Source organism: Anomaloglossus baeobatrachus, chromosome 8 (assembly GCF_048569485.1).
Source record: "Anomaloglossus baeobatrachus isolate aAnoBae1 chromosome 8, aAnoBae1.hap1, whole genome shotgun sequence".
NCBI lineage: Eukaryota > Metazoa > Chordata > Amphibia > Anura > Aromobatidae > Anomaloglossus > Anomaloglossus baeobatrachus.
In genome coordinates this window covers 206,991,118-207,010,202 of record NC_134360.1, presented here as the reverse complement: position 1 = coordinate 207,010,202, position 19,085 = coordinate 206,991,118, and the positions used below count along the sequence as shown (strand labels likewise).

The window sequence follows — 19,085 nt, the reverse complement described above, 5'->3', positions numbered from 1 at the left end:
TCGAGAGGGCTGATTCGGACGGAGTCCAAGTGCCCTGCGCTCTGTGGTGGAGATATACTGCTCCCCAGCCGGAAAGACTGGCATCCGTGGTGAGGATCACCCAGGACAGGGCCAGGAAGGAGCGTCCCTGAGACAGAGAGAGGGGCCGAAGTCACCACTGAAGGGAGCCCCTGGTCTGTGGCGACAGAGCCACTAACCTGTGCAAGGAGGAAGTCAGCTTGTCCCAACAGCGGAGAATGTCCAGCTGCAGAGGACGCAGATGGAACTGGGCAAAGGGAACCGCTTCCATTGACGCCACCATCTGACCCAGCACCTGCATTAGGTGCCTGATGGAATGACGGCGGGGCCTCAGCAAAGAGCGCACCGCCAGATGGAGGGACTGCTGTTTGACTAAGGGCAGCTTCACAAGTGCCGGCAGAGTCTCGAATTGCATCCCTAGGTACGTGAGCTTCTGGGTCGGAGTCAGAGTGGATTTGGGCAGATTGACAAGCCACCCGAATTGGACTAGAGTGGCGAGAGTGAGCGAGACACTCCGCTGACAGTCTGCACTGGATGAAGCCTTGACTAGAAGGTCGTCCAGGTAAGGAATCACTGCCAACCCCTGGAGGTGCCGAACCGCAACCACTGCTGCCATGACCTTGGTGAATACTCGAGGGGCCGTGGCTAACCCGAAGGGGAGAGCCACGAATTGGAAATGTTCCTCTCCGATTGCAAAACGTAGCCAACGCTGGTGTGAAACTGCAATTGGCACATGCAGATAGCATCCATCGACATCAGAGATGCCTAGGAAATCTCCTTGGGTCATTGAGGCAATGACTGATCGCAGAGACTCCATGCGAAAATGCCGCACCTGAACATGCTTGTTGAGAAGCTTGAGATCCAGGATGGGCCGGAAGGAACTGTCCTTTTTGGGAACTAGGAAGAGATTTGAGTAGAAACCTCTGAACCGTTCCCGGGCGGGAACCGGTACAATTACTCCGTTGGCCTGCAAGGATGCCACGGCCTGAGAGAAGGCGGCGGCCTTGGAGCAGGGGGGAGTTGACAGAAAAAATCTGTTTGGCGGGCTGGAAGAGAATTCTATCCTGTAGCCGTGGGAGATGATATCCCGCACCCACTGATCGGAGACGTGTTGAAACCACACGTCGCCAAAGTGGGAGAGCCTGCCACCGACCAAGGACGTTGCTGGCGCGGCCAGATAGTCAACAGGAGGCTGCCTTTGTGGCAGCAGCTCCTGTGGTCTTCTGAGGACGCGGCTTCGTGCGCCAGTTGGGTTTTTGGTCCTTGGCTGAGTTAGTGGACGAGGCCGAGGGCTTAGAGGACGACCAGTTGGAGGAACGAAAGGAACGAAACCTCGACTGGTTCCTGCCCTGGACAGGTTTCCTGGTTTTGGTTTGTGGCATGGAAGTACTCTTCCCGCCAGTAGCTTCCTTAATAATTTCATCCAGTTGTTCACCGAACAGCCTGGACCCAGCAAAAGGGAGCCCAGCAAGGTACTTCTTTGAAGAAGCGTCTGCCTTCCACTCTCGAAGCCACAAGATCCTGCGGATAGCGAGGGAATTAGCCGAAGCCACCGCAGTGCGGTGAGAAGCTTCCAGCATGGCAGACATGGCATAGGATGAAAAATCTGAAGCTTGGGAAGTTAAGGCAACCATTTCGGGCATAGATTCCCTGGTGAGGGAATGCATCTCCTCTAGAGAAGCAGAGATGGCTTTGAGAGCCCACACTGCTGCAAAAGATGGGGAGAACGAGGCCCCTGCCGCCTCATATACAGGTTTGGCCAGAAGGTCAACCTGGCGGTCAGTGGAATCCTTAAGTGAGGTGCCATCAGCCACTGATACAACTGTCCGGGCTGAGAGTCTAGACACCGGAGGGTCTACCTTTGGTGAATGAGCCCACTCCTTGACCACCTCTGGTGGAAAGGGAAAACGGTCATCAGAACCACGCTTTGGGAAGCGTTTGTCAGGACAGGCCCTAGGCTTGGTCACAGTGGCCTGAAAACTGGAGTGGTTAAAGAACACACTCCTTGTCCTCTTAGGCAAGGTAAACTGGTGCTTTTCTGCCAGAGAGGGTTGCTCCTCTGATACTGGCGGATTGAGGTCCAGTACAGAATTAATGGACGCAATCAAATCACTAACATCTGAGTCACTTTCGGACAGATCAATGAGGCACATGGAGGTAGCCTCCGAGCCCCCAGTAACGGCATCCTCCTCGTCCTGCGAGTCAGCTCTTGACTCAGAGCCGCGGGACGAGGAAAGAGAGGGAGCCCTGCGTCTCCTCTTAGGAGGACGGGGTCTGGGACCAGATGAAGAATCCTCTGTGAGCTCCGCTGAGAGAGCCCTAGCAGCAGAGGCGCCCTGAGAAGGGGGCTGATGCATGTTCAGCAAAGTCCGGGACAGCTGTCCCATGGAGTCGGCAAAAGACTGGGAGATTGACCTAGAGAAGGATTCTACCCAAGCCGGGGGTTCAGCCACCGGAGCCAGAGCAGCCGGAGGGACCACTGTGGGTGCGATTCCAGGCTGAGGCATTGTCAGGTTAGAGCAGGCATCACAATGTGGATATGTGCTCGGTTCAGGTAGCACGAGCTTACATGCAGTGCATATTGCGTACAGCCTTGCTCCTTGTGTGAGACATGCTGCTGAAGTGGGGGCTCTGAGCCAGGATGACCCCCAGAGAGTATATAAGCAGGTCCACAACCGGAGGTTGTGGCTTACCAGACCGTTTGTGTGCCCTCCAGATCCCACAGCCCGGACCCCCAGACAGATTAGCAGGGATGCTGCAGCACCGATCGCTGAGAGAACGCTGATAAAATGGCGCCGGAGTGAGGAGAGGGGGCGGGACCTACTCTGAGAGCGGGATCTGGAGGGCCAAGGAGATTTACAGGGGAGGGGACATTTCCTCAGAGAGGAGTATCCCTCCCCTGTGCCGAACGGCCGCTGGGCGGAGCCGCACTGTCCCTCTGCATGATTGACATGCAAGGGCAGTGAAATCGAAACTAGGCCACAGGCGAAGCCGGGGCCTAAATTTAAGCGATGCGGCCGGCGCGCAGGCTCCATCGGCGCGGTTCTCAGGTGACAACCAGAGAACCGGCCGGAAATGTCAGAACAGTTACACAGCACACTCTCCCCAACAGTAAAATACAAGGGACCCCCCGAACATAAACGTCTCAGATACTTAGCTTGTGAGACGCAGGGTTTCAAGTCCCTGGGGATGAGTGCTCCGTCCAGCAGGATCCTGAAGGGCTGCGGATGGAGACCGGCCTCCTGCAAAGCAGGTAGAACCGTGCTGGCTCCCACTTCAAGCCAGAGCCCGAGGGATGGTGAAGGAGCGCGGCATGTAAGGCTCCAGCCCTGGAATCAACCTTAACAACACCGCCGACACAGTGGGGTGAGAAGGGACATGCCGGGAGTCCAGGCTTGGACCCGCTTTTCTTCAAAAACTTTCCAAAATGAAAAATCAGATGAGAATGCATGTGTGGATGTATGCCTCCTGAACACAAAGCAATGAACTGGCTAGATTTGGTTATCCAGGGGGTGTATATGCTCAGAGGGAGGAACTACACTTTTTTAGTGTAGTACTTTGTGTGTCCTCCGGAGGCAGAAGCTATACACCCCAATGTCTGGGTCTCCCATAGGAACGATAAAGAAAATATGGTAATCCAATTCTGTATTGTAAGAGCTAAATACAGGTCTACGCGTTTCAGGGATAACAGCCCCCTTTCGCAGGACAATATAGCAATGAAAGGATAGTGTCCACACCGCCTGGTCTGGTGGTGTGCAATAACGGGTAAAATCTTAAAGCAGCTCTGGGCCCAGGCAGTTTGATACGGTCCATACTAGCAGGAGGCAGTGTTTCAACAACAAGGTGGAAGAGTGGAGTATGTGTCCACATGTCTCTCTATGCCCCCATTTAACGTCTGGTTCTCCAAACTGCACACATGGCCTGAGCTTGCCCTTTACACCTTGGAGGTGATGGCCTGCCCTGCCGCAAGTGTACCGTCAGAACGTGTGTTTAGCATCTGCCAGCCCACAGCCAACGTGAACCCAGCGTGGATCCTACAGGACTTGTCCGTAGCTTTGGCTGGCTAGAGAAATATAGCAACTGCACCCAGCCATTGATGTACTTCACCACAACTTGTTCCTTCCCTTGGCTATTCTCAATGTCTTGCGGCCTCCCCAAATAACACAAAACTCTTCTACCCATACATCCTCCTCCTCCTCCTCCTCCACTTGGACCTCCTGGATCAAGATAATTATTTTTTATTCTATGTAATTTTAAGTAATTTCTAGTGATGAGTGAATAGTAAAATATTCGGATTCGTATTATTCATGACAGACCTCAAAGTACTACAGTATTCGTTACAAATAACGAACCTAATGCAAGTCAATGGGGAACATGAAGATTTCAGAGAAAAATGCTGGGGTTCCCCATTGACTTGCATTAGGTTTATTTGTGACGAATACTGGAATAGTACTTTGAGATACTTACGAATAATCTGAACCCGAATAGTTACTTACTATTCACTCATCACTAGTCATTTCCCGATCCACATTTGTTTTCAGGGCAATTGTTCAGCTCTTACCACCATTTTGCTTCCTTTTGCAGCCCTCTAGCCCTTACTACAACCATTTAACAGCAGTAGTAGAGTTCGGGTCCCCATTGAGTTCTATGGGGTTCGGAGTTAGGTTAAGGTCACGTTCATGTACTGAAGCGAACTGTTGACTACAGCGCAGCAGAACTCGAACATTCATGGGTATAGATACCATATAATGTAGTGGGAAAAATAAAGAGAAAAAATTCCAAATGCAGAAGAGAGGGAGGAGAACCCCCCCCCCAAAAAAAAAAAAAAAAAAAAAATGGCCTGACAATGTGATTCTGTTTGTGCTCCTTTGCAGGCGTGTTGCTACCCCAACAAGAAGGAGAGTATGCCAAAACATACATTGGCGCTTGGCTCCACACTGCAGGAGGTTATTAAAAAGGGAACCTGTCACCAGATTTGGGGCTTATAAGCTGCAGCCACCACCAGTGGGCTCTTATATACAGCATTCTAACATGCTGTATATAAGAGCCCAGGCCGCTGTGTAGAACGTAAAAAACACTTTATAATACTCCCCTAAACGGTCGGTATGGTGTAGATGGATCATATGGGTGTCTCCGTTCTCCGGGTGCAGCGCCTCCTCTTTCGGCAATCTTTGACCTCCTTCCTCTGAAGTCGGGGTGCATGATGAGACCTACATCATGCACACGCGCCAGAATTGAGGTCCTGTGCAGGCGCATTCTGGGACGCGTCATGCCCCCAGGCTTCAGAAGAAAAAGGACAAAGATGGCCGAAAGAGGAGGTGCTGCATCCGGAGAACGAAGACGCCTATATGACCCATCTGCACCGAACCGACCGTTTAGGTGAGTATTATAAAGTGATTTTTACGTTCTACACAGCGGCCTGGGCTCTTATATATAGTATGTTAGACTGCTGTATATAAGAGCCCACTGGTGGTGGCCGCAGCTTATAGGCCCCAAATCTGGTGACAGGTTCCCTTTAACTCACCCTTTACTTATATATTTGTTGTACTACTCTGTACTTTGAACGACAAACATATATGTAGACTGTTCGATATGTCTCCATTGCTTTCGTCATCCTATATTTATTATGTTGGTAGGCGACATTTCCCTCCTGATAGCAGTTTGTGTAGTGTGGTGCCACCTGCTGGTTTTCCACTTTTTATGGCTACGTATTTTTCAATAAAGTTTGTATTATTAAACTCTATTTTGGCATTAGTTGTATATTATTCATAGGACTTAGGTTTCATTTTAAGTTGTGTATGAAAAAGAGAAAAAAATCTGAAATCTTCACGACCTTTGATGTACTCATACGTGCCTGAACGATCACCACTGAGAGCTCGGCTTAAAAGGGGTTGTCTGCTATTTTTACACTAACGATAGGCCATCAATGTCTGGGGTCGGACACCCCGCACCGATCAGCTGCTCTCTGTGCCGGCGGCAGCAGTTAGCCGGATATGCTCAGTTCTGGAGCTGCTCAGTCTTCTGATAGCGGCCACAGCAGGGTACTGCACATCCACCACTCACGCACATCAATGGGAGGCAGATGTGCAGTACCGGGCTGCGGCCACTATCATAAGATGGAGCCCTTCCGAAACGAAGCATTTCCAGCTGCCACTGCCCTGCACTGACAAGAGCTGATCGGTGGGGATGCAGGGTGTTGGACCCCGGCCAATCAGACATTGATATCCTATTTTTAGCCCATCAATGCAAAAAGTAGGGGAAACCTCTTTAAGAGATGGCTGTTTACCCCCCGTAATGTCGTCGTTCTCCCTCCCCCCTCCCCGTTGTGGCTAAAACAAATTCTGTGACACATCTGCGGTGCCAATATGCTCACTGCACCCCTATATAAAATTGACGGGTTAAGTTTGTAAAAAAGGTGACTCAGTTATAATCTTCCGCATTTGATGCAGGCTCAGCTCCTGAGCCAACACCATAAACTGGGACCTGACGTCAAACGTACTAGAGGGAGGGGTTTTCCTTTCCGTACACAAGAGAACTGAACCATAGGCTCATCCCAAGTGACAAATATCACCTTTGACCTCCCGATGCAACTACACACAAATTATTTCCAGGGGAGCAAGCCACTGAAATGCACTCCGGGTAGGGGATCATTTCCTAGCATAACAATACAATTTGCTACTTTTATGAAATTTAGTGGTTGCTATTGAATGGAGCTATATACAGCAGCTCCATTCCACACACGCGTTTACATCCAACCACCGCCGTCAAAGGTTTTCAGGATATTGGTGAAGGTGCTGAGTGTGGGACCCCAACCGAAAGCATTATTTATGACCTACCCATCGCTTCTTGTAGTATTTAGCCATAAATGTCCCGATTTCTTATAGATTGGTTTCTAAGGAATAGTTCTAAAGAAGGGAATTTTGTTTACTTACCGTAAATTCCTTTTCTTCTAGCTCCAATTGGGAGACCCAGACAGTGGGTGTATAGCTACTGCCTCTGGAGGCCGCACAAAGAACTACACTTAAAAGTGTAAGGCCCCTCCCCTTCTGGCTATACACCCTCCCGTAGGAGTACAGATTCCTCAGTTTTAGTACCAAAGCAAGAAGGAGGAAAGCCAATAACAGTTTCAAAAACAAATTCAATCCGATAACTAGATCGGAGAACTTAAGAAACAACGTGAACAACATGTGCACCCGAAAAAACGAAACCCTAAAAACAGATAGGGCGGGTGCTGGGTCTCCCAATTGGAGCTAGAAGAAAAGGAATTTACGGTAAGTAAACAAAATTCCCTTCTTCTTTTTCGCTCCTAATTGGGAGACCCAGACAGTGGGACGTCCAAAAGCAGTCCCTGGGTGGGTAAAAAGATACCACATGAACGGGCTGTCATACAGCCTCTTCCTACAGGTGGGCCACCGCCGCCTGAAGGACCTGTCTACCTAGGCTGGCGTCTGCCGAAGCGTAGGTATGCACTTGATAGTGTTTGGTAAACGTGTGCAGACTCGACCAGGTAGCCGCCTGGCACACTTGCTGAGCCGTAGCCTGATGCCTCAACGCCCAGGACGCACCAACGGCTCTGGTAGAATGGGCCTTCAGTCCAGATGGAATCTGAAGCCCAGCAGAACGGTATGTGTGAAGAATTGGTTCCTTGATCCACCGCGCCAGGGTGGATTTGGAAGCTTGCGATCCCTTATGCTGACCAGCGACTAGGACAAAGAGCGCATCCGAACGGCGTAGAGGCGCCGTGCGAGAAATGTAAATCCTGAGTGCTCTCACCAGGTCCAACAGATGTAAACCCTTTTCAAATTGGTGAACTGGATGCGGACACAAAGATGGCAAAGTGATATCCTGATTGAGATGAAAGGAAGAAACCACCTTGGGAGAAAACTCTGGAATTGGACGCAGTACTACCTTGTCTTGGTGAAATACCAGGAAGGGAGATTTGCAAGATAACGCCGCCAGCTCGGACACTCTTCGAAGAGACGTGACCGCTACAAGAAAAACTACCTTTTGTGAAAGCCGAGAAAGGGGAACCTCTTTCAAAGGCTCGAAAGGCGGCTTTTGAAGAGCAAGGAGAACCTTGTTCAGATCCCAGGGTTCCAATGGCCGTCTGTAAGGAGGAACGATATGACAAACTCCTTGGAGAAACGTGCGTACTTTAGAAAGCTGTGCCAAGCGCTTCTGAAAGAATACGGATAACGCGGAGACTTGACCCTTAAGCGAGCTAAGGGACAAACCTTTTTCCAACCCAGACTGCAGGAAGGAAAGAAAAATTGGCAATGCAAATGGCCAGGGAGAAAACCCTTGAGCCAAGCACCACGCTAAGAATATCTTCCACGTCCTGTGATAGATCTTAGCTGAGGATGGTTTTCTAGCCTGTCTCATTGTGGCAACAACTCCCTGAGATAAACCTGAGGCCGCTAGGATCCAGGACTCAATGGCCACACAGTCAGGTTCAGGGCCGCAGAATTCAGATGGAAAAACGGCCCTTGAGACAGCAGATCTGGACGGTCTGGTAGTGCCCACGGTTGGCCTACCGTGAGATGCCACAGATCCGGGTACCACGACCTTCTTGGCCAATTTGGAGCGACGAGTATGGCTCGCTGGCAGTCGGACTTGATTTTCCGGAGAACTCTGGGTAACAATGCTAGAGGTGGGAACACATAGGGGAGTCGGAATTGCGACCAATCCTGAACCAAGGCGTCTGCCGCCAGCGCTCGGTGATCGTGAGACCGTGCCATGAAAACTGGGACCTTGTTGTTGTGCCGTGACGCCATCAGATCGACGTCCGGCGACCCCCAGCGGCAACAGATCTGTTGAAACACGTCCGGGTGAAGGGACCATTCTCCTGCGTCCATGCCCTGGCGACTGAGAAAGTCTGCTTCCCAGTTTTCCACGCCTGGGATGTGAACTGCAGATATGGTGGACGCTCTGCTTTCCACCCACGTCAAAATCCGCTGGACTTCTTGAAAAGCTTGGCGACTGCGTGTTCCCCCTTGGTGGTTGATGTACGCCACCGCCGTGGAATTGTCCGACTGAATCCGAATCTGCTTGCCTTCCAGCCATTGTTGGAAGGCTCGCAGGGCAAGGTAGATTGCTCTGATTTCCAGAACATTGATCTGCAAGGTGGACTCTTCCTGAGTCCACGTCCCCTGAGCCCTGTGGTGGAGAAACACCGCTCCCCACCCTGATAGGCTCGCATCTGTCGTGACCACTGCCCAGGACGGGGGAAGGAACGACTTTCCCTGTGACAATGAGTTGGGGAGAAGCCACCAACGTAGAGAATCCTTGGCAGTCTGAGAGAGGGAGACAGTCCTGTCGAGGGACGTCGATTTCCCATCCCATTGGCGCAGAATGTCCCATTGGAGAGGGCGCAGATGAAACTGCGCGAACGGGACTGCCTCCATTGCTGCTACCATCTTTCCTAGGAAATGCATGAGGCGCCTCAGTGAGTGCGACTGGCTCTGAAGGAGAGATTGCACTCCAGTCCGTAGCGAGCACTGCTTGTCCAGTGGAAGCCTCACTATCGCTGATAGAGTATGAAACTCCATGCCAAGATAAGTCAGAGATTGGGTCGGGGTTAGATGAGACTTTGGAAAGTTGATAATCCACCCGAAAGTCTGGAGAGTGTCTAGCGCCACCTTCAGACTGTGTTGGCATGCTTCTTGAGAGGATGCCTTTATAAGCAGGTCGTCTAGGTACGGGATGACCGAGTGACCCTGCGAGTGCAGAACAGCTACTACTGCTGCCATGACTTTGGTGAAGACCCGGGGGGCTGTTGCCAGACCGAAGGGTAACGCTACGAACTGTAGGTGCTCGTCGTGTATGACGAAACGTAGGAAACGCTGATGCTCTGGTGCAATCGGCACGTGGAGATACGCATCTTTGATGTCTATTGATGCTAGAAAATCTCCCTGAGACATTGAGGCTATGACGGAGCGTAGGGATTCCATCCGGAACCTCCTGACTTTTACGTGTCTGTTGAGCAACTTCAGATCCAGGACGGGACGATACGATCCGTCCTTTTTTGGGACCACAAACAGATTGGAGTAAAAACCGTGACCCTGTTCCTGAAGAGGGACGGAGGTCACCACTCCTTCCGCCTTTAGAGCGGCCACCGCCTGCAACAGAGCATCGGCTCGGTCTGGTGGTGGAGAAGTTCTGAAGAAACGAGTTGGCGGACGAGAACCGAACTCTATCCTGTACCCGTGAGATAGAATATCTCTCACCCAACGGTCTTTGACATTTGCTAGCCAAATGTCGCCAAAGTGGGACAGCCTCCCACCGACCGCGGGTGTGGGCATCGGAGACCGCAAGTCAGGAGGACGTCGTTTTGGCAACGGTTCCTCCGGCTGGTCTTTTTGGGCGTGACTGAGACCTCCAAGAATTTGAACGTCTCTGGTCCTTTTGAGTCTTTTTTGACGAGGCGAATTGGGACCTGCCCTGTCCTCGAAAGGACCGATAACCAGACTGACCCCTCCTCTGTTGGGGCTTGTTTTGTCTGTGTTGCGGTAAGGAAGAGTCCTTACCCTTGGAGTGTTTGATGATTTCATCCAAACGCTCTCCAAACAATCGGTCACGAGAAAAAGGCAAATTGGTTAAGCACTTCTTGGAATGAGAATCTGCTTTCCAATGTCTCAACCACAGAGCCCTACGCAAAACAACTGAGTTGGCTGACGCCACTGCCGTGCGGCTTGTAGCGTCAAGAACAGCATTAATCGCGTACGACGCGAATGCCGCCATTTGCGAGGTCAATGGTGCTACCTGCGGGGCAAATGCACGTGTGACTGAGTCGACTCGCGCAAGCCCGGCCGTGATAGCTTGGAGTGCCCATACGGCCGCAAAAGAAGGCGCTAATGACGCTCCAATCGCTTCATAGATGGATTTCAGCCAGAGCTCCATCTGCCTGTCAGTGGCATCTTTAAGTGCCGCTCCATCTTCAACAGCAACCAAGGATCTGGCTGCAAGCCTGGAAATTGGAGGATCCACTTTTGGACACTGGGTCCAACCCTTGACCACTTCAGAGGGAAAAGGGTAGCGTGTATCTTTAAGTCGTTTAGGAAAACGCCTTTCAGGATAAGCGTGGGGTTTCTGGATTGCGTCTCTGAAGTCAGCGTGGTCCAGAAAAGTGCTTAATGTACGCTTAGGGTATCTGAAATGGATTCTCTCGTGCTGCGAAGCTGACTCCTCTACAGGAGGAGCTGGTGGGGAAATATTCAACATCTTATTGATGTTAAATATAAGATCATTAACTATTGCGTCACCATCTGGTGTATCTAGATTGAGAGCGGTCCCAGGATCAGAATCCTGATCAGTTAAGTCCGCCTCATCACCCATAGATTCATCCCGCTGGGATCCAGACCATTGAGATGAATGTGAAGGCCCGTCATAACGAGCCCGCTTAGGCTGCCCGGGGCCATCGTCCGAGTCAGAGTCTTCACCCTGAGGTGTAGATGCCCGTCCCGGAGCTAGGAGCTGAGGGGGACCAGGGGGCAATACATGCACAGTGTCCGTGGTCTGAAGTACAGGCCTAGCTCGCAATGTGTCAAGAATTTGTGACATAGTGAGAGACATTCTGTCAGCAAAAGCTGCAAACTCAGTTCCTGTCACCTGGACAGCATTCACAGGTGGTACACCCTGGGACACGTCCAGCAGAGGTCCCGACTGTGCAAGCGCCGCAGGGGCCGAGCACTGCACACAATGGGGGTCCGTGGAGCCTGCCGGTAGAAAAGTCCCACATGCGGTGCAGGAAGCATACAATGTCTGTGCCTTGGCACCCTTGCGTTTTACGGGCGACATGCTGCTGGCTCTCTGCATGTGAGAGAGTCTATAGCCAAAGGGCGACCAGCGCTATGTAATACCAAGTATTTGTAGCAACAAAATACTAAGAATACTACGAGCACAAGAGGGGGTGAGCCCGGAGGGCTGCTTACCGCCCGCTGAACAGCGGGTAAGAGGCTGCAGAATGCCTTGTCTGGGTCTCCCCGGCTCCCCTCTGCAGCTCAGCGTGTCAGCAAGAATGGCTGCCGGCTTCTGTGGAGAGGGGCGGTCCGTGGGAGTTCCCAAACAAAAGTGCGGGAACAGTGTCCCCTCTGTGCTGACTGTGAGGGCTGGAGTATGTAAAAACGACTCCAGCCCTCAGCGCTGATGCACTGGCCAGCGTCCCGCCCCTCTCCTGACTGGCAGGTCTGTGGGCGGGAACGAACGAAAGCAGGCCGCAAAAGCCGGGGACTCGAGTTATCAGCGCGGCCGCCGTAAAAGCGCGGGCCGCGCTGAAGTCCCCGGCGCACCGCAAGTGCCAGCCGCGCCGCTGTTCGAGCGGCCGGCGCGACCGAGTTCTAGACGTGGGCAGCGTCCCGCCCCTCTCCTGACTGGCAGGTGTGGGGGCGGGAACGAAAGGAAGCAGGCCGCAAAAGCCGGGGACTGTAGTTATCAGCGCGGCCGCCGTAAAAGCGCAGGCCGCGCTGAAGTCCCCGGCGCACTACAAGTGCCAGCCGCGCCGCAGTCCCAGCGGCCGGCGCGGCCTATTCCCATAAATGTGCCTGCTTCAGCAAAGCTGAATGAGGCCATGGCACAGGCGCCGCAGCGCTGATGTCCCCCGGCGCACTACAACACCCAGCATGCTGCGGTGTGAGCGCCAGATACACGGGGACACAGAGTACCTTGAGGAAGCAGGGCCATGTCCCTGATGTACTCCGCTCCATCCAGCATCTTCTCCAGGGGCTGTAGATGGAGCACGGTCTCTGTGCCTGGAGACCGGTAAATCCCACTTCACCCAGAGCCCTGTAAAAAGGGATGGGGAAGGAATCAGCATGTGGGCTCCTGCCGCCGTACCCGCAATGGGTACCTCAACCTTACAAACACCTCCGACATAAGTGGGGTGAGAAGGGAGCATGCTGGGAGTCTGTATAGACCCTCTTTTCTTCCATCCGACATAGTCAGCAGCTGCTGCTGACTAAAAACAATGGAGCTATGCGTGCGTGTCTGACCTCCTTGCGCACAAAGCTAAAACTGAGGAATCTGTACTCCTACGGGAGGGTGTATAGCCAGAAGGGGAGGGGCCTTACACTTTTAAGTGTAGTTCTTTGTGCGGCCTCCAGAGGCAGTAGCTATACACCCACTGTCTGGGTCTCCCAATTAGGAGCGAAAAAGAAAAAGAGTACAACATATACATCAATACTAATGATGAGTGAGTTTCGAAATACTCGGATTCGCGATACTCATAATGAGCACAGTCTAATACTCGTGTATTCATTCCCAATAGCGTGTGCAATGCAAGTCAATGTGGAAAACTTGCAATGTAACGAGGAACCCGCATTACGCATTATTCGCTACTCTCACGAATAATACGGCATTCGGGTTACTTTGCCAGTTTTCCCCAGTGACTTGCACTGCATGCGCTATTCGGAATGAACACACGAGTATTAGACAGTGCTTGTTACGAGTATCACAAATCCGAGTATTTCGAAACTCGCTCATCATTAGTTGATACCTACAAGATGTATGTTTTATGCAAGAGGAGGACCCCTTTAAATCAGTGTGCACAAACCTTTTAGATGACCAATGTCAGAATATTACTCACCCATTGCTGCCTCTTTTGTGAGCTGTCCATGATATTTGGAGCAACTGTGCAGCATTTCCTTAAGCTCTGCTGGGGAATACTTAGAAGGACTCTTCACAAAAGCTTCGGAAGCCTTTTTGGTATAAATGGTAGCGGGGCGGATGGTCTCTGTTCGGCCATGTTTGAAGGCCGCCGTACTACACGACTCATAGGTTGCAGTTGTCTGCCCGTACTGTCTGAAGAAGCCCATCTGGAAGGAAAGCTGAGATACGGCGTCAGGACTGAGCTTCTGAGTTTTCAGGAACTCCTTCCCTCCTCTCTTAAACTCCATGGCCTCGATGGTCAGTGAACCCACCAACGCATCAAACTTCTTCTTCGCATCAGACACCGCCGCTTTGAGCGAGTCGTCTAGGTTGAAGGTAAGCTTTTGGACGGCCTTACTGGAGTCTACAGCTGCGGGGACGCTCTGCGGTGACACACTAGGCCTCTCGGTGCTGTCCTTAAAAACCTCATTTTGAAATCGTAGAACAGCGACCCCATCCCCCCACGAGTGCTCAAAGTTAATGGCCGCTGTGCCGTCCTCCGTCATGATGACGCTGAATGATTTATCAAACCAGCGATTCATACCGGATCCATGGAGCATATTGTGTGACAAGTGGATGTGATCTTTAATGGGAAAGTCATCCAGGCACAGACAAAACACCGCAGAATCTACTTTCCTTAGAGCTTCTTGGTTGCCATTATCATTGAGCTTCTGCCTGACAAGTGCCCATGTATTCCTATCATCGCTGGTCAGATACCCCAAGGGAAATTCGGGTGCGGGGCTTGAATCTGACAGGATGTGCTTCAGATGGGCATGGATTTCTGACGCTTTCACTAGGTTTCCATCTTTGTCCAATACATCAAACACATAAAAGTTCCCTTTCCTGAGGACCAGAAGATGTCTTCCCGTCTCATCCGTCGCCAGTTCATCCTTGTTTAGCTTTGGTATACGGGTGGAGTTAAAAAGACGGAAATATTGAGACATGTCTAAGGGGTATGCGTTTACCATGTACGCCCCATACCAAGAAAGGGAGGAAGGCACAAGGCGGATAAGTTTCCTGAATTTCTGAGTGTCACTTTTTGCAGGATTTAAGTGAAAAATCTCTGGCTCTAAATAACCAGCTCGTATGGTCTTTAGGAAACGCATAGCCGAGACGGTCATGTTTGTAGCCCTCAGGAGCTGGTCGTTATACTCCGGTCTTGGATCCGGAGTGAAGGACATGAATGGGTTAGAATTAAGAACAATGGATTCACGTGCGCAGAGATACATGTCAAACCACGGACCTGAAAGAGAGAAAGAAAATCAGCGTGATGAAACCTTAAGGCTATGTGCGCACTAGAAATGTGAAGTTTCTCAAGAAAATTTCTTGAGAAACTTCTGGGAGTGAAAGATTTCCGGACCTCCGGAAAAAATCCGCACCAAATCCGCATGCGGATTTGCCGCGATTTTCCCGCGGGTGGTTCCCTGCGGATTTTGCAGGCTGTACTGCCGAAATCCACAGGGTACCTGCGGAAAAGAATTGACATGCTCATTTTCTCAAGAAATTTTCTCGAGAAATTCTTCTCAAGGAAATTTGAGAAAAATCCGCACAGTGCGCACAGCTATTTTTTTATCTCATAGAATTTGCTGGGAAATGTCTGCACAAAGATTGCAGACATTTCTCAAGAAATTTCCACGGCAAATCCGCGGGTTAATCCGCGGGTAAAACGGTCTAGTGCGCACAGAGCCTAAAGGGATTTTCCACTTGCAAGTGGAAACATTTGCAATCTTTTAAAATAAAATAAGATAGTCCTCGCCTCCCTAGGTTCAGTGCTTGCTCTTCACCCCTGTTCCTGTCTTATGTGCATAGGCTGCAGCGGTGACATCACTGTCAGCAGCTTCTGCCATCTACATCAGCGGTGATGAGCGCTGGTCATGTGACATCACTGCTGCAGCCAATACACAGAGGATCTGAAGACGCTGATGGTGACGTCGCACATGTAAATCCATGGTATCACGCCCACAGGGACATGATACCACAGAATACATGCAAACACCCACAGGGCGATGTGACGCCCATGGGGCTATAGCCTCTGCTCATTTACATAGGGAATATGTAAGTAATAAAATGTCTTATATTACTTTCATATTCCACAATATAACAACACAGGGATGGGTAGGAAGGAGTTATTAGGCCACACATCACTCTGCGTATAGCTCAGAATGCATATGGGACCTGACAGGTTCTCTTTAAAGGGTTTTTTCCCAGTTTCCGAAAGCCCATGTTCCCCAGCTGCAGTTTGTTTTAAATCAAACTGCGATTTACACACCCTTCCCAGGTCCAGTCGCTGCTCCTGGTGTCTGTTGTTATTTGTGTTTTGCATTGATGTCACATCAATAGAGCTGCAACCAATAACGGAGCTCATCGCCTCTGCGTGACACCACGAGCTGTTCAGAGCCGCTGATCTCACTGATCGGCTGCAGCTCTATTGACGTGATGTCAGCACTGCAGACAAACACTGGGTGCTTTGCCAGAGACTCAGCGCTGGACCCAGAGAAGGTAAGTAAAGCCAGCAGATGGGGGTTTTCCGAAAATGGAAAACTCCTTTAATTCAGCATTTTCAAAAGACAATGTGCAATCGTTAATGGGTTTGAGTGCAGCACAGAATGGCAGCAGTTTTCCCAGTGAGTTGCACTTAACTAGACAACACCCTACTCTGCCTCATCTACGGTGATATACATCATTATATTACATAGTGCTGCACTATCATCGTTTTTCTGTTATACCTGGTGGTACAAATGAGAATGAAGAGCCAGGATGTGTGTTTTGGGCATGACAAGCACTTTGTAGCTTTCATCTCTAAATCTCAGCGTGGTTTGTTGCTTCCTAATCTGTTTGGACTTTTACCGGAGATATAGCTGGTGTGTTTGTTCTGCTTGTCCCGCAGGACGAGCTCCTCGTGCAGCTGTTTCCCCGCTCCGTTCTGGAAATTATGTGCCAGCTGCTCCGTCTTGCTGAAAGATAGAATGAGCGTTACGGTGGTGAATGTGATCGCTAATAACGGGCACCCGCGCTATTCGGATATTACGCCCCTACCTGAACTGTTCGTCGTCTAGGAGAGGTCGCTGAGCGTTTAGGTATCTTTTTATCGTGTCTTCAAGTTTTGGAACTGGCAACCTGGAAAACACAAAGAAGGGCAATGTACATGGACAATTATACTAAAAATGCTTAGCAATTTGTAAAAAGCCAAAGCTAATGAAATGACACAGAGATACAAGAAGTGGCTCCAGCGCAGACTATGGACTCAGCACCTGCTTCCGAGTAGTGCCAGAGATACTGTTATCACGCATGTATAACAATAAACCCTGGGTAGGTGCAGAACCACGCTCTCTACATGTAAGACAATAAGGCTACTTTCACACTGCGTTTTGCCTTACGATTAGTGGTCCTGTCGGGGCACTGGTCCGAGCCGCCCCTCCCCACCCTGCAAAACGTGTTTGGGACGCATGCGCAGACAGGGCCATTAACTACAATGGAGCATACTACGTTATCGTGTGCTCTGTTTTGCATCATTTTTTGCGCATATACGTTTTCTGCAGGCAGACACCTGAACATAGTCGATTACGTTCGGGTGTCTGTCTGCAGAAAACGTATATGCCCGAAAATAGAGCAAGACCGAGCACACGCTACCGGAGTCTGCTTCATTACAGTCAATGGCCCTGCGTCCAAAACACGGTTGTTGTGGGTTGGGGGAGGGGTGGCTTGGACGGGTGCCCCGACGGGGGCCACTGAACATAAGTCAAAAAAAAAGTAGCCTTACAGACTGCCATTGCGCATGTTACTAGCACCCCAGGAAGATCGATCTTAATGACGTTAATATTTCTTATTGTAAAAATACAGCAAGGAGAGATCCTAATATATGAATTAAACATAATGCAGCTGAGCTGCAATACCAGGCACAACCCAAGAACAAGAGTGGCGCGGTTTGTGAGAAAATCAAAACTACTTTTGTTCCTAATTCTAATTACCCCTGTAACAGAACAGTGCAGGGATCAGCAGACTTTCACATTAGGCATATGGGTCATATTCTTGCCTGACATGTTGGGTAGCATGCACGGTGGCGTACCTAGGGGTTTGGATGCAACGATAGTCATATGTGTTATTTTAAAAGCCACAAAGTTCTGTTGTCGACATGGCGGAAACCCAACCAAACCGTGCCGAGGGCCACCTGATTTTGAAGGTCTGACTTGCAGACAATGATGAGCTACAGAAGGGCAGGATTTTGGCTACAACAAACATTGCAATAGGATAGAAAACTTTATTAGTATGGTAACCAGGTAGGTATAATCTGCCATAGGTCAACGGAAATTGACTTATTAAAAAAAAAAAAAAAAAAACCCAACAAAACAAAAACAATCTAGTAACTAGAACTCTTTTATGGTGGGGCTTTAAAGGGAACCTGTCATCAGTTTTTTCCCTATTAAACCAAAAATATCACCTTCTGCAGCTCCTGGGCTGTATTCTAGGAAGGTGCACCTTGTTGCTGACCCCCCCTTGCAGACCCCTAAAAGAACTTTATAAAATCTTACCGTTTCCTATGTAATTGAGTTTGGTTGGCCAGATGGGCATGCTCTGATTCGTCTCCCGTCTCCCCCTCCTGCTGCTGTTCGCCTTCCCCCAGGGATGATTTAAATGGATGACGCCGCCCCCGTCTTCGTGGACGCTGCTGGAGTCTCGCGCAGGCGCATTTCGCTGTGACCCTATCGCAGGGCTGAGCATAAAGTTTCCCCCGCACGAGCGCCGGTGATGTAGTTGCGCAGGCGCGAGATTATGGGCGGCGCTGTGTATGACCTCACCAGCATCATCCTCATACTCGCCCATAATCTTGCGCTTGCACAACTACATCACCGAAGCTCGCGCAAGGGAATCTTTATGCTCAGTGAAATGCGCCTGCGCCAGTCTCCAGCAGCGTGCACGAACACAGGGGCGGCATCATCCATTTAAATCATGCCTGGGGGACGGTGAACAGCGGCAGGAGGGGGAGACAGGAGACGAATTAGAGCCCGCCCATCTGGCCAACCAAACTCATTTGCATAGGAAACAGTAAGATTTAACAAAGTTCTTTTAGGGGTCTGCAAGGGGGGGCGGGGGGGGTCAGCAACAAGGTGCACCTTCCTCGAATGCAGCCCAGGAGGTGCAGAAGGGGATATTTTTGGTTTAATAGGGAAAAAACTGATGACAGGTTCCCTTTAACACGAGCACTACTGGACTCGTGACACCTATATAGAAATACATAGTGAAAAGTAGTCAAAATGACTACCTCAGTAGTTCTAGTGTTAAAAAAAAAAAAAAAAATTGGCTGTGGAGTGAAGGGGTTGAAGTAATACTTCAGGAAAAACCTGTAACCTGTTACAACTAGCGCATGGTATGGATCAAATGCAGAAGATTTAGGGAACTGGTCTTGAAATCACTCTCGGCAGTCAGCA

At 50.4% G+C, this 19,085-nt stretch overlaps 1 protein-coding gene across 1 annotated transcript in view; it reads right to left on the bottom strand.

Annotated features, from left to right (window-relative positions):
* Window positions 1-19,085, bottom strand: part of CPT2 (carnitine palmitoyltransferase 2) — a 39,331-nt gene that overhangs the window by 8,439 nt on the left and 11,807 nt on the right. Inside the window, exons 3-5 of the mRNA XM_075320101.1 lie at window positions 16,696-16,776; window positions 16,507-16,613; window positions 13,598-14,902 (exon numbers count right to left, since the gene is read on the bottom strand). Coding sequence (XP_075176216.1) covers window positions 13,598-14,902; window positions 16,507-16,613; window positions 16,696-16,776 — 1,493 coding nt within the window. The remainder of the gene's footprint in view (window positions 1-13,597; window positions 14,903-16,506; window positions 16,614-16,695; window positions 16,777-19,085) is intronic.